General features: G+C 50.3%; 1 protein-coding gene across 1 annotated transcript; it reads left to right on the top strand.

Moving 5' to 3' along the window:
- Positions 1-7844: 7844 nt before the first annotated feature.
- On the top strand, positions 7845-11405 carry LOC122424709 (15 kDa protein B-like). Its single transcript, XM_043442814.1, has 4 exons — positions 7845-8139; positions 8825-8926; positions 9989-10081; positions 10682-11405. The coding sequence occupies exons 1-4, from the start codon at positions 7960-7962 to the stop codon at positions 10820-10822; spliced, it is 516 nt and encodes a 171-aa protein (XP_043298749.1). The 5' UTR covers positions 7845-7959; the 3' UTR covers positions 10823-11405.
- The last annotated feature ends 3029 nt before the right edge of the window (positions 11406-14434 follow it).

Here is a 14434-nt window from a genome sequence, read left to right as displayed (position 1 = left end):
CTGACTTGAGATGTCTGTTTTTGTGATTAGCAGTAATCTTTGGATGGCGTGCATGCGTGTGTGTATTTGTCATGTCCATCTCTTTGCAACCATGGACTGTAGCCCACCAGGCTCCTCTGCCCCTGAAATTTTCCAGGCAAGAATACTGGAGTGAGTTGCCATTTCCTACTCCAGGGGAATCTTCCCAACCCAGGGATCGAACCCATGTCTCTTGCATCTCCTGCATTGGCAGGTGGATTCTTTAATACTGCACCATCTGGGAAGCCCTTGCACTACCTACTGCACACTTTTTCCTCAGCAAAAAAAAAAAAAAATCAAAACACTCCTACATCCTGGCTTCTCCCTTACATCTTTAGAACAGTCCCTACGAGCTGAGGGACTACATCACAGGCTTAAGTCTTCAGTAAGCCTTCTGAATAAAACATAATCCTCAACTTAGGTGGTTCTTTTTTTTTTCAGTTGACAACTCTCTATGTCTCCTGTGCCCCAGAAGTGGAATTGCTGGGTGTGTGAATATAGGGTATTCAGGACATCTAAACCACTCCTGCCCAGGGAACACCAGAAGGTGTGTCCAGAAAGAAGGCTCATAGCCACCCAAACAGGAAACATGGAGTCCTCCCCCCGTGCCACCTTTCTTAGATGTGAATCCAGAATCACTGCATTATGGGTGGGGAAACTGAGGCAAGGAGAGGGGGAAAGAGGCTGCCCCAAACACCATGGAGCCTCTGAGGGAAGGTCAGAAGAGAGGTCTGGTGTGGTGAGGGAGGGGAGAGGAGAAGAAGGGTAAAGGGAAGATGGGAGGTCACCTGGTCTCAGACCTGGCAGGCTAGAGGCCAGAGGCAGAAGGATCCCATTGTGTCTCTTCTGTCTCAGCCAACATCCATGTTCCCGGAGCTTGGGGAGGGAACACCATGGTGGCTCCCCGCTCCCCTGGTTCAGAAAGAGCAGCGAAGACGTAGCTGCTCCTCCCTCCAGAGTGTGCAGAGCCCTCCAGGAACCCTCGAGGCATTGTTTACTTTCTCCCTATAGAAAAGGTTCCAACAAGACAGGTTTGCAAATATGAAGGTTGGAGATCTGAGGCCCAGTCACGAACCAAACCTCTCCCAAGTGCCCAAGTTACTTGGCCAGCAGATGGCAGCAAGGCCACGGGGTTGTAACGACGCAGCTGCAATCCTGGGAGTCACTGACTGCACCAAAGCCCCATAGATTGGAAATTAGGGATTTGTTTTGTTTTGCTCAGAACCAGGTTTACTTCTTGGGGTGTCTGTGAGTGGAAGGAGGGCAACGGGGGGGATTCGTTCCTCCCCTGCCGAGGACAGATGTCCTCATTCAGGCGTTGCCAGGGAGAGCCTCAGGGTTGATAAGGCTTTCAGGATGCCCCAGACACACCCTCCTGACTGCATGGTGCCCGGCTGTGAGCGGCGGCACCACCACACAGGACCGAACTTTGAGACATTCTGGCCTTGGCAGTGAGAGCCTGGAGGCTGGGTGGCACCCCCTGGTAGGGGGTGGAGCGGGGCATGTGGTGGGGGCACAAACCTGCTGGCTCAGGGCTGAGGTCACCCCGTGGGACTGAGGCCACAGTCTTCCTGGGTCTCTGTGTCCCTGGGGCAGCTCGTATCCAGATTGCTGGTTCTAGAACATCAGATGTGTGTCCCCGGGGGACCAATATGACCACAGCCGCTTTCTCCACACCCTACTGGACTTGCACAGGTCACTTGGGCAAGGGCTAAGAGTTTCTCAAATCTGTGCCCCCTCCCTGACCACCCTGTTACAGCAAGGAGAAAGGTGAGGCCCATGAAGGGCAGAGCTTGCCCAATCTCCCACCAGGCTTCTTTCTTCATTATTTCAGACCTTGTGAAAGCTTTTTGCTCCAACCATCTTTTCAAGGAGGCACGGAAGCCATGGGGTCATTCAGGAGGAGTTGGGGGTCTCAGCTGCCTGTGGTTCTGGCCAGGAGAGTGTGCAGTGGAAATGGTCACTCGAATGGGATCTCATACCTCTGGCAGGTGGAAGACATTTCCCTAGAGTGTCCACTTCCTGCTCCCTGAACCCACAACTGCCCTCCAGAGCCTCACCCATGCCCTGGTCCAACCTCAGGCCCCAGGGTCCAGTCACAGGCTGGGTGGGTCTTGGAGAAACCTCCTGCTGGACATGTGGAATCCTGCCCTCACCCTCTGCAGTTCAGCTCCCAGCATCCAGGGAATAAGACATGCAGCTCCCAGGCTGAAGGCAGAGTGGCGTGGCGGAGGACACAACCCTGGGACTTGGGGTTGGAATCCTGGCACTTTCACTGACCAGCCTTGTAATCAGGGTCTCTCTGCAAAATTGAGTCCTTCTGTCAAGAGACTGGAGGGTTAAGAGCTGCGTGCTTACTAATGGTCTCAGCTGCTTCTGACTTATCACGGCCTTAAATAAAAACCACCACACCTGAGCTGCCTCCACTCACATTAGCCTTAATCCTCTCACCGTGCTTACGAGGTAAGAGTTGTTACCTCTGCTGCAAGGATGAGACACAGTGAATACCAGCAGTGGTAAAGAACCCACCTGCCAGTGAAGGAGAAGCGGGTTCAATCCCTGGCGCAGGAAGATCCTCTGGAGAAGGACATGGCAACCCACTCCAGTATTCTCGCTTGGGAAATCCCATGGACAGAGGAGCCTGGAGGGTTACAGTCCATGGGGTTGCAAAAGAGTCGGACACAACTGAGCAATTGACAACAACACTGAATCCCAGAGAGACTGGCCAAGACCCAGTGGAGACATGGCAGCAGTGGGAGTTGAACCCAGGTCGATGGAATCCTGAAGCTGAAGCAGGGCTCAGACAGCTGTATTCTGCATTGCTCTAGGTCAGTTATTGAGCACAAATTATTGAAGGATTTTTATGTGGCTATTACAGAGTGTGACTCTGTACTCATACTCTGTAAAGTCTACCCGTCAAAAAAAAAAAAATCCCAATTATTTTTCCACTGAAGAGCCCCCAACCTGAGTTCCCAGCCCTGACTATGCCATTCAACCTCAAACCTCTGGACATGTCAGAGTCTTAGGATTTGAGGGGATTATAAAGGCTACATAGTCTGTCCCTATGCCTCTCTATTGGATGTTTAAGCCCTAAATTTGTTGCAACAACATGTTGCAAGTAACATAAAAGCCCATTCAAAGTAGCTTAAATGGTAACATCCAGAGGCCCTCCATCTTCAGGCGAGGTGTGACCCAGCAGCTCAGTGATGTCATAAGGAGCTGTTTATCTCTCTTTCCTCTCTGTCTTCTGTGGTGCTGACCTCATCCTTAGGGGCCTACCTCACATCCCAAGATGTTTTCTTTGTCACAGCTAGTCACTCTTCCTTGTTTATTTCCAAGAGGAGGGAAAGTGCCTAGTATTCCCACTGGAAGTTCCGAGATGAATTCTGAGTGGAGCAGCTTAATCACATGCACAGCCTGAGTCAAGCACCGATAGTGGTGGAGAGATGACAGGTTCTCTCCACGTAGACCAAGCCGAGTTTTCCTCTCCCAGAACCATGCAGCTCCTCTAAGGGGAACTGGGCCTGACGGGTAGGGAGAAGGGGCAGGGGAAATGGATGCTGGAGAAGCCAGGCGTCAGATGGCCTTTTGAGTCTCCTACAGTTTCCCTGCCGAGTGGTCTTCCAGACTCAGTTCAACGTCTCCCAGGCCTCCTCCACCAGGCTGGACTCCAGCTTTTGTCAAGGGGACCTTTCTTGGATTTGAGACCTTTCTTGTTGACATGTCTCCTCCTGGGAATCCAACCTTTGGTTCTGTCTCCATCCTCTGAGTCCACAAGAACAGTCTGGTCCTCTCGTTCATGGCAGCCTTTCAGAGACAGAGCAGGGAATCAAAGTCACCCTGTCAGCCCTCTCCTCAAGGTAAAACTTTCGACTTTCCTGTCGTCCTACACTGGACTCAACCAGTGTCACTTGGGCATGTTTACTAACTTCTCCAGGCCTCATCAGCCTCACTGATCAAGGCTGGGGCAACTGTAGCTTCTCAGACTGATGGGGAGCCATGTGATGGGGGCCTGCAAAGTCCCTGAAAAAGTATTCTACACATCTAAAGCCTTGGTTTTACTGGAGGTTTTCTTTTCCCTCCAATGGAAATCTAAAACCTTTTAATTTTAAAAACATTATGTGAACAACTCAACAATATAAGGACAAATAACCCAATTAAAAATTGTACAAAGGATTTGCAGAGACATTTCTCCAAAGAAGATATACAAACAGACATGAAGAGATACTCAACATCATTAGCTCTTAGGGAAATACAAATCAAAACCACAATGAAATATCACTTCACACCCACTAGGATGGCTATAAGAAGAGAGACAATAATAATTGTTGGCAAGATGTGGAATACCACAGACTTGCTGGTGAGAATGTAAAACAGTACAGGCTCTTTGGAAAACACTTTGATAAATCCTTACAAAATTAAACACAGAGTTACCATATGACCCAGAAATTCCATTCCTAAGTATAGGCCCAAGGTAACTGAAAACATATGTCCACATCAAAAACTAGTATGTGAATATTCATAGTAGCATGATTCATAAAAGCAAAAATGTGGAAACAACCCAAATGTCTTTCAACTGATGAATGGATCAACAAATGTGGCTTATTCATATGGTGAAATCTTATTCAGTCATAAAAAGGAATTAATCTACAACATGGATGAACCTTGGAACTATGATGCTAAGTGAACAAAGCCAGACACAAAAGACCACATATTTTATGATTTCAATTACATGAAATGTCCAGTAAAGGAAACCCATAAAGACAGAAAGAAGATTATTGGCTGCCAGGGGCAAAGGGGAAGGGAAAATGGGGAGTGACTACTAATTGGCACATGATTTATTTTTAGGAAGATGAAAATGTTATGAGTTGTACACTTTGAAAGGGCAAATTGTATGATATGTGAATGTCATCTCAAATAAAAAGAGCTCCATTCATCTTTAAAAAATAACAGTTGCAGATATGGAATAAAACATAGACTCCATATGAGTATTTTAAAAATATTTTTGCTGTTTTTCCCACTACAATATTGTAATGTAATTAGCCTCAATTAAAATTAATAATTTAAAATATATATTTTTGTTATTTTTGTAAAACAAAGATGTTTATTGTAAAAAACTTTTTCAAATAATAAAATTGAAAAAAAAAAAAACACCTCAGAATCCTTTGCCAGCTCCATACAGAGAAAAACACAGTGGTAATCATTACTAACATGTTAGCAAACATCCTTCCAGGCACCTTGCTAGTGATGCTGTCGTGGATACTGACCAGTGTACACTTTTCTGTACAAGGAACTGAAACTTACAGTGGAGGCTGTACTGGTCTGTGCAAGCCCCCTCTCTGCCTTTTTTCCCTCCCATCCCATTTCCTGCCCTCTCAACCATCATTCATTTTTACCTGTGCCTTGGAGGTGTTATAAAATGTTATCAGTTTGAAGGATGTATTCTGATGTATTTTCCACACATATACATGGCTAGAGAGAAGTGGGCGGGGGGAGTTGTTACGTATCTCATTCTATTTCTTTCCTCTGGTGCCAAGCACCATGTGTTTAAGATGGATCTGTCCAGTTGCTATATGTTCATCTGATGTGTTGCTCTATCTCGGGATTTCCCAACCTCGGCACTGACGTTTGGGGCAGGACCGTTCTTCCTTGTGGGGGCTGCCCTATGCCCTGTGGGGTGATTAGCAGTATCCAGTAGGTGCTGGCTGCGCCTTCTTCCAGCTGTGACAATCAAAACTGTCTCCAGATATTGACAATTGTCCTCGGGGCCCAGGGGCAAAATCTCCCCAGTTGAGAATCCTTGCTTCTTGTCAACTTGTGTACCAGAAACAGAATATGTGCTGCAGCTAGACATCCAGAAAAAAAGAGGCCTGGCTATAGCAAAATTCCCTTCCGGATGTTCTGAGTGTCAGCACCTTGCCGCCATCCAGCTGAGCCACATTGGGTGGAAATGTGTGGGGTATGAGGAACTGGTCTTTGAGCTATGCATAAAATCCTTTAAGGGTAAAATCATTTATTCCCTCAGCCAGCGTTTACTGAGCAGCTACTATATGCCAGATACTCGTCTTTGCACTGGGTAAACAATCAGCTTTCAAGGAGCTTACCCTCAAAGTGGGAAATAAAGTGAATAATAAACAACTGTTGCTACTCAACAGCAAGTGCTATGAAGAAAGTTGTGTCTGAATAAGAAAGCAGAGATGGGAGCATAGGAAGGCCTGAGGAGGAAGTCCTCCTGAGGACTTGAAAGTGAGATAGGATGCCAGTGTGAAGGTTAGGGGAAAGCTTTCTTGAGATCAACAAAATTAAAAATGCACTTCCCTTTTTACCACACGGATTCTCATTGCATTTTAACTCGGAGGAGACATTAGGACATTTCATGATAGGAAGAGCTTAGGATTCTACAGTGAGCACCTACTGTCTCTCCTTATCAGACTTCCTGGGATGGACACAAGATCAGCTGCAGCAGAACCCTCAGCTAAGAACCTCTGATGAATGCAATCCCGCTGATAACTGGATATGTATTCCAACAAGTAGTAGCAGTATTCCATGAGGAGAAATATCCCAAGTGTTCTAACCCAATTGCTCTTGAAGCATATTTATACTGTTTCTAATTTTTCACCATTATACGCCACAGCTGCATGGATCTGATGATGAAACTCGGGCCTTTGAGGACCCGTTGGGTCTGCCAAGGACTGTTCTGTGCTCTGCCCCCTCTCCCTACTTCCGGCTCTGTCCTCAGCTCCACCCTTAGCCTCTGGAGGAAGGGTGGACTGCTCTGTGCCTTGGTCTCCCCCCTGGCAGTCTTTAGTGAGAACAGCTGGTAGCCGCCCTCCTCCTCCCCAGTTTCTGAGTCTCCTGCAGAACAGGAACCCAGAACCGTGGGCGGGCTGGCAAGTCAACCCGCTGACCCCAGTAACAGGGGGAGCCAAGGACAATGGGAGCCCTCGGAGAAGGCGGAAGCTCCTGCGGTTCCCCTTGTGAGCTGCTGCCTGGGGCCGCCTGTGTCAACAGCCAGGGGTCCCTACCCTGATCCTGTTGGGGACAGCCTCCCCACTTTGCCTGCCAGGAACAGCCTGAGGATGTGGACATCAAGGCTCTCCCTGGAGAGGTTGCTGCTGTCAAACCCAATGAGAGGGACTAGTGAGCCATGACTTGTCAGATCTTATGATTTTTTTCGAAGTAAGTCAGGCATCCAGATTTTTAAGGATTGACAACCAGTGTTTTAGGGCTTCCCCGGTGGCTCAGCAGTAAAGAATCTGCCTGCCAACGCAGGGGATGTGTATTCGATCCCTGGGTGGGCAAGATCCCCTGGAGGAGGCAATGAAACCCACTCCAGTATTCTTGCCTGGGCAATCCCATGGACAGAGGAGCCTGGCGGCTACAGTCCAAGGGGTCACAAAAGAATTGGGACATGAGTGAGCAACTTAAACAACAACAATCAATATTTAAAAATACATGCAACGTGGTAGGTGTCAGCCAGAGTACAGCCTTCGACTGGACCATCTGTCTGTGCTCGCAGCTGAGACGCGGTCACATACAGAACTCATGGATCCCAGGCAGCTGTTTCGGAACCAAACCACACCAACCAGGCAAGAGACGGCACGGGGTCCTGACATGCCAGAGCCAGGGGTGGCCTCCCTGTGGCACGGGGTAGGGCGTGAGACGGACAGTGGGCCAAAGTGAAGGGACGTGCCCAGCATCCCACCGGTCCCCTGCCGCCAGCTTGGGGCGGCCTCACTCCTAGGCCTATTGCCCAATCCCCCTTGCCTCTTAGTCACTGGTATTTTGGAATGTTGGCTAACAGCGGGTGCCTAGCAAAGGAAGAGACAGGCCCCTTTCAGGAAGGCCTCAGCCCCTGCATGTCGCCAGCAGGCCTTGGGCAAGGCTGCGTGTTTACCACCTAAAAGGGGCTGCAAGTGGCAGAGGATCTGAGAAGGGACGATGGCAGGGACTTGGAAGGCCCTGGTGCTGGTGGCAGGCTTGGTGGCTGTGGCCTGCGTGGCCCAACGCAGTCTGAGCTATGAAGAGATTGTCACCCAGGCCCTGAAGTTCTTCAACCAGGGGCGGCGAGGTCAGCGCATCTTCGGCCTGCTGGAAAGCACCCCGCCGCCACCTGACTTGGTGAGTGTCAGGGGCCCAAGCCCGGGGCGCGGGTACCGTCTACCTCACAGCATCCCGTGAGGCCAGGAGGCAGGAGTGAGTGCCCCACACAGGCACAAAGTGCTTGATTAACAGTAGATGCTGTTATTACTATAATGTTTCTCCACTCAGAAGGTAAAACAGAGACTGCAATCTCTCTCCAGCCTGACAGCTGGCTAGCTGATCAATTCCGGGATTTGCCCAAGGCTGGAATGTGGGGTCTGGGAGTCCATTCTGCACGCAGGCCCTGGGCTTGCGGGAGTAAGCAGAGCTGTTTCAAAGGATGGACAGGAGCCGCCTGGTCCCACCAGCACCTCACCAGAGCCTTCCAGGGTCCCCCTTCCCACCCCCTTACCTCTCTCCTGGCAGTTAAGTGTGGGAGGCAAGTATTCTAGCTCCTTTGGCACAGAAGAGGACATTGAGGTGCAAAGACGGGAGGCGACCCCTCAAGGTGGTCCAGCCATGAAGTGGTGGCCTCCGCTGGTTTCCAGAAGCCCTGCATGCCTTCAGTCTCTGCTGCGGCCGTTTGGAGCGGCCGCCTCCCTTAGGTGGGAAGTGCAGGCCCCGGGCAAGTTCTTTCCAGCTTGGAACTGTGATCTCTCCTCCCTGACTGTGTTCTCGCCTGTGTAAAAGGGACATGACCGTGACTCTTCTCCTGCTTCTTTAGAACTCCACCACCATCCCGCTCAACTTCAGGATTAAAGAGACCGTGTGCTTTCTGTTCCGGTACCGCCGACGGCCCCGACAGTGTCCTTTCAGGGAGGGTGGGGTGAGTCTTCCGTCCATCCCCTGGCTCCCTGCCCCAGTGAGCAGGACAAGGAACTCCCCTTCTCTCTTACCTCCTTCCCAGAGGCCGTGTTTGCTTCCACCCACCCACAGACTTGACTGTGGAAGCTTTTTTAAAAAAATATTGGGTTTTTCCTTATGGCTTTTTCTCACTGCAAATTATCAATCCTTATTAGAAAAGCAATACATGCTAAAGAAATGACTAAATATTAAAAGAGAAAGAACAAAGGGGGACTATAATCCACCTCAGTTCAATTCAGTTGTTCAGTCGTGTCTGACTCTTTGCGACCCCATGGACTGCAGCATGCCAGGCCTCCCTGTCTGTCACCAACTACTGGAGTTTACTCAAACTCATGTCCATGAGTCAGTGATGCCATCCAACCATCTCATCCTCTGTCATCTCCTTTTCCTCCCATCTTCAACCTTTCCCAGCATCAGGGTCTTTTCAAATGAGTTGGCTCTTTGCATCAGGTGGCCGAAGTATTGGAGTTTCAGCTTCAGCATCAGTCCTTCCAGTTGAATATTCAGGACTGATTTCCTTTAGGATGGACTGGTTGGATCTCCTTGCAATCCAAGGGATTCTCAAGAGTCTTCTCCAACACCACAGTTGAAAAGCATAAGTTATTTTTTAGTGTTTGTTGATGATTTTATATTCCACCCAGATAACTGCTTTTCTAAAATTAGGAAAATAATTTATTATAGCAACCTAACAAAACTTAGAGAAGCGAAGTAAAAAACAAAAAATCTGCAACCCCACTACTCAGGAGACAACATTAACTGTTGGTGTATCATTTCGGTACCTTTTTGATGTACACACGAGTGTTTTAAACAATATAACTCCCTCTCGGCTAATTTATGGAGACCCTTTCTCGTGTAAGAACCTGCATGGAAGTCCTTAATGCTATCGGGCGCGCACGGAGCCTGCCCGGGTGTCCCCAGCGGCCGCTGCTCCCTCCGGCGTCTAGCGGGTGGCTTGGAGCTCGGGAGCCGGGGGACCCGGGCCTGGGCGCCGTCCGCTGCAGCCCGTGTGCTTGCTCCCCGGCAGGAGGAGCGGAACTGCACCGGTGCCTTCTTCATGCTGCGGCAACTCCGCCTCCTGTCGCTCAACTGCGTGCCGGACGGTGAGCTGCAGCCGGAGGTGAGCCCCTGCGCCCTCACCTGCCCCAGTTCCGGTCTCGGCGGCGCTCTGACCGGTGACCGCCAGTGATCGAGGGTCCCTCACCCGGGCCACTGACTTAGGCCCGTGGAACCTCACTTCTGGAGGCCCCAGACCTTAGACCTGGAAACTGAACCAGTCCAAACGCAAGTAGTCTGGAGGGGAGAGGAGTGGCCAGACCTTGATGACTGATGGCTAGTCGTCTGGCTGAAGGGGATCGGGGCAAGGACTGATGGTCTCCTGGGGCTGGGAGGGGACTCCGTCTTCCACCGGCTGTTCTCTGGGCCCTGAGCTCTGGTAACCTGCCTCCCCATCCCACTTTTGGGAAGACAAGCCGGAGGTGGAGCCTCCTGGTAAGTGAGTGGAATAGCCGGGGTGGACAAGAGTGGCAGGCGTTCCTAGCCCCTCTGGGCTTTGGGGGTAGGGCCTGACTGGGGACCCCTCCAGCGCCATCACCAAGGTCACTGCCTGGGCTTCAACACTCATCCCCACCTGGGGGGAGAGGGGCTACATGTGGGACAGGAAAGTGTGGGAGGAGGGGGGCGATGGATGAGGGCGCTCACTGTGGGATCACTTCTGCAGCCTCGCCGGGTAAGGCGCTCTGCTGGGTCCTCTGGGGAAGACCCTCCAGAACTTGACAGCTCCAGTCTGCCACCTGCGGTCAGGGACCCGTACGAGAGAGCCAAGTACGACATCATCTCCAACATCCTGAGGAATTTCTAGGGCTGGAGAAGGGAAGGGATGCCCTGCAAGCCCACAGCGACCTGCGATTCCCCCCCCCCCCATTCTCTTCCTCTGCTGCCCTCAGCACTTCCTGGCCTGCAAATGAGCCCCCCATACTCCTCTGCCTTTGCATACCTGCTTCCCTCTGCCGGGGATTCCTGCCCATCCTGTGTCTGTGGATGCTCCACATCCTTCCAGGCACAGGTCCAAAGTCACCGCCCCAAGGAAGCCTCTCTGCTCTTCCTGAGCAGCGCAAGTGTCCTTCCCTTGTCCGTGGTGCAGTCACGATCCTCAAACCACGCTGCCAAGTACGAGCTGCGTCCCGGGCTACAGAGCACTGTCTCTCCTGCCAGCCGGGCCCTCCTATGCCAGCTGCAGGTGGCTGGGGAGGGAGTTTCTCTGCCAAGTGCTCCTGAATCCCCGGAGGGCAGTTCTTTCTGGGCAGGACCCTGAGTGCCCCTGTTCCCTGCCCAGTCACTGTGACAACGAAATGTCCCTTCATATATCTGGCACCCCCAAGAGGGGGCCAGGGCATCCTCTGCTGAGAGCGACAGGAGTGAAACACAATAAAATGTTTCTAAGTGAAATGATTATGTGAATAAGCGAATGAATCAAGTGTCAGGGCTGGGCCAGTTAGACTCGGGATGAAGAGACCAACGAGGCAGGTCCTGGGCGTGGGATTCCACTTTGCATCTTGGGCACACAGACTCCCTGAGGTCAGGGCAGGGACAATGAAGAGAAACGGGATAATGAGGGGTGCCATCTGAGGGCCATCCTGGGAGCTCAAGAAGGCATAGTAACCTGCCCCCAGGTTACTCTAGAACCACCTTTCTTTCCTTCCTTCCTGCTACCTTTATTCTTCCTCCTTTATCATAAAGCTCCAGCCAGAACTTCTTCCGGATCCCCAGACTTGCACGTCAGATGGCCTCACAGACGCCTCCCCACGGACGTCCCAGGGGTGCCACCCACTCAGAATCTTCCCTCCAGACCAGGCTTCTTAGTGCCCAGCCCCATCCAGCTGATGGCAGCCTCATCCTCCCAAGGACCTGAGCCTTGCTCAGACTCTCTGCTGTCTCTTAGGGAGAGTCTGGTCTTGGAGTTAGTCTCTCTCCTGACAGTTCCTGATCCATTCAGCCCTGAGAAGAGGGCCTGGCACACGGCAGTTGCTCAGTAAACACTTGTTGAGTAGACAAAAGCCTTTCTCCTCACCAGTAGGCCCCCCTTTTCAAGTCTTTGCTAGAGAAATATCTGTGGGAAACTCTCTCATTTGAGGGGCCATTGTGTAGAGCCCCTCGGGGGAATAGGTTTTTTTCAGCCAGGGCTTCCCTGGTAGCTCATCTGGTAAAGAATCCATCTGCAATGCTGGAGACTCTGGTTCACTTCTTGGGTTGGGAAGATCCCCTGAAGAAAGGAGGCCACGAACTCCAGGATTTCTTGCCTGGAGAATCCCATGGACAGAGGAGCCTGGTGGGCTACAGTCTATGGGGTCGCAAAGAGATGGACATGACTGAGTGACTAAGCATAGCACAGGAAAGCCAAGGACTCCTATTAATGACAATAGCCATGATTTATGAATGCTACTTCCCACGCAGTGAACGGAAACACACTTCTCAGGTCTTAGAACAGTATTGCAATGTGCATGCGTCACCAGCAACTTTTAGTGAGAAAAGTACGCCTCAAGGAAATTGGCTGACTCAACTGTAGTCCACACTCCAACCTCCTTGCAGTCTAAATCTTAGGGAGCACCAGCGGAGGGTGACAGGGGTGGGGGATGTTGCAGGGAGTGACCCTCAGGTGGGAAATGGGCAGGTTTGGGTGGACCAGGATAAACTAGACCTCAGACCATCTCTCCCTGTGGTGGGGCGATGTTCACCTGGAGAAGGCCCTTGTAGCCCCACAGAAGGTGCCAGCAGCTGAGGCACACCATGTATCACTCCCTTGCCTGACCTCCACCCCGAGAGAGTACTCCCAGGCCTCATCCAGGTCTTCTGGGGGGCCCTGGACACTAATGGGGCTCAGCAACTTCTCCCTGGAAGTTCAAGACTCATCTGTGGCCGTCAATGTTGCATCACATGAGGTCTGGGGAAGCTGGCCCATCATACAGTACCTGAGTCGGGGAGATCCCCTGGAGAAGGAAATAGCCACCCACTCCAGTATTCTTGCCTGGAGAATCCCATGGGCAGAGGAACCTGGCAGGCTACAGTCCATGGGGTCACAAAAGCTGGACAGGACTTAGTGACTAAACCACCATCATCACAAACAGATACAATGTGATACAATGTGAGCTTTATTTTTAAAAGAAAAAATGACCATAGTCATTTTATGTCCCATTTTACAACCAGCTTATTTTCATTCAACCTATTAGCCAACACACTTCAGTCACTATTGGCTCACATTTTTTTTTTCCTGTCTTATGCGTCATTGGGTGACTAGACTTCCATTTATTTAAATTACTCCTGCTGTTGAAGTTGTTTCCCATTTTTTGCTTTGTTTTTAAACAATGTTGAGATAAAAATAAGTTCCTAGAATGGAAATAGTATCAGTGTATGAGCATCTTAAGAACTTAATGTATTGCTAAATTACTATCTAGGATTGTAGACAGTAGTTAAGCAATACTGCTCTTCTGGCAGTTTTATTTACGCTACTTGGAAACAGGGAATGGCCTGAGTGTCCAGCCACTAGAGGAATGGTTAAGTAATTTGTGTTATACTCACTGGATTGCATATTGTACAGCCTTTAAGGTAAATCTGAAGACAATGTTAAATCAAGGAAAATGCTTGTGTTAGACTGGAGCAAAGGACCTGCTAAGCTGGGTTTATCCCCACATGATGGAGACCACAGTGCCCTTGGAGTCCACAGGTCCCCTCATCATCTCGGCCTGAACTGCACCCCAAGATCTGGAGCCCCAGATGAGACAGTAAACCTTGGGGACTCAGAAGCCACAGTGCAAATCAGTGTCCAACTGTTTCTTTTTTTTTTTTTTAAACAGCTTTATTGAGCTGTAATTGACATAGAATAACTTGCACATATTCAAAGTATACATTTGATAAGTTTGACATAATGTACATCTGTGAAACCATCCCCACAAGATAGCGCACACACCCACTATCCTCCAAAGTGTCCTCACACCCCTTTAAATTCTCTGATTCCTGCCCAACACCCTCCTCATCAATCCTGCTGTCCTCAAGCAATCAGTGACCTACTTTCTGCTGCTACATGGTAGTTTACATTTTCTGCTTGTTGTTCACCCAGTCGTCTCCGTCGTCTCCGTTGTCTGTGACCCTATGAACTGCAACACGCCAGGCTTCCCTGTCCTTCGCCAACCTGGAGCTTGTACAAACTCATGTCCATCTAGTCGCTGATGCCATCCAACCGTCTCATCCTCTGTTGTCCCCTTCTCCTCCTGCCTTCAATCTTTCCCAGCATCAGGGCCTTTTCTAATGAGTCAGCCCTTGCCATCAGGTGGTCAAAGGATTGGAGCTTCAGCATCAGTCCTTCCAATGAATATTCAGGACTGATTTCCTGTAGGATTGACTGGTTTGATCTCCTTGCAGTCCAAGGGGCTCTCAAGAGTCTTCTCCAGCATCACAGTTTGAAGGCATCAATTCTTCG

The sequence above is a fragment of the Cervus canadensis genome, chromosome 22 (assembly GCF_019320065.1).
Source record: "Cervus canadensis isolate Bull #8, Minnesota chromosome 22, ASM1932006v1, whole genome shotgun sequence".
Taxonomy (NCBI): Eukaryota; Metazoa; Chordata; class Mammalia; order Artiodactyla; family Cervidae; genus Cervus; species Cervus canadensis.
Note: the sequence above shows the minus strand (reverse complement) of the source record. Positions and strands in the feature narration are given on the sequence as shown.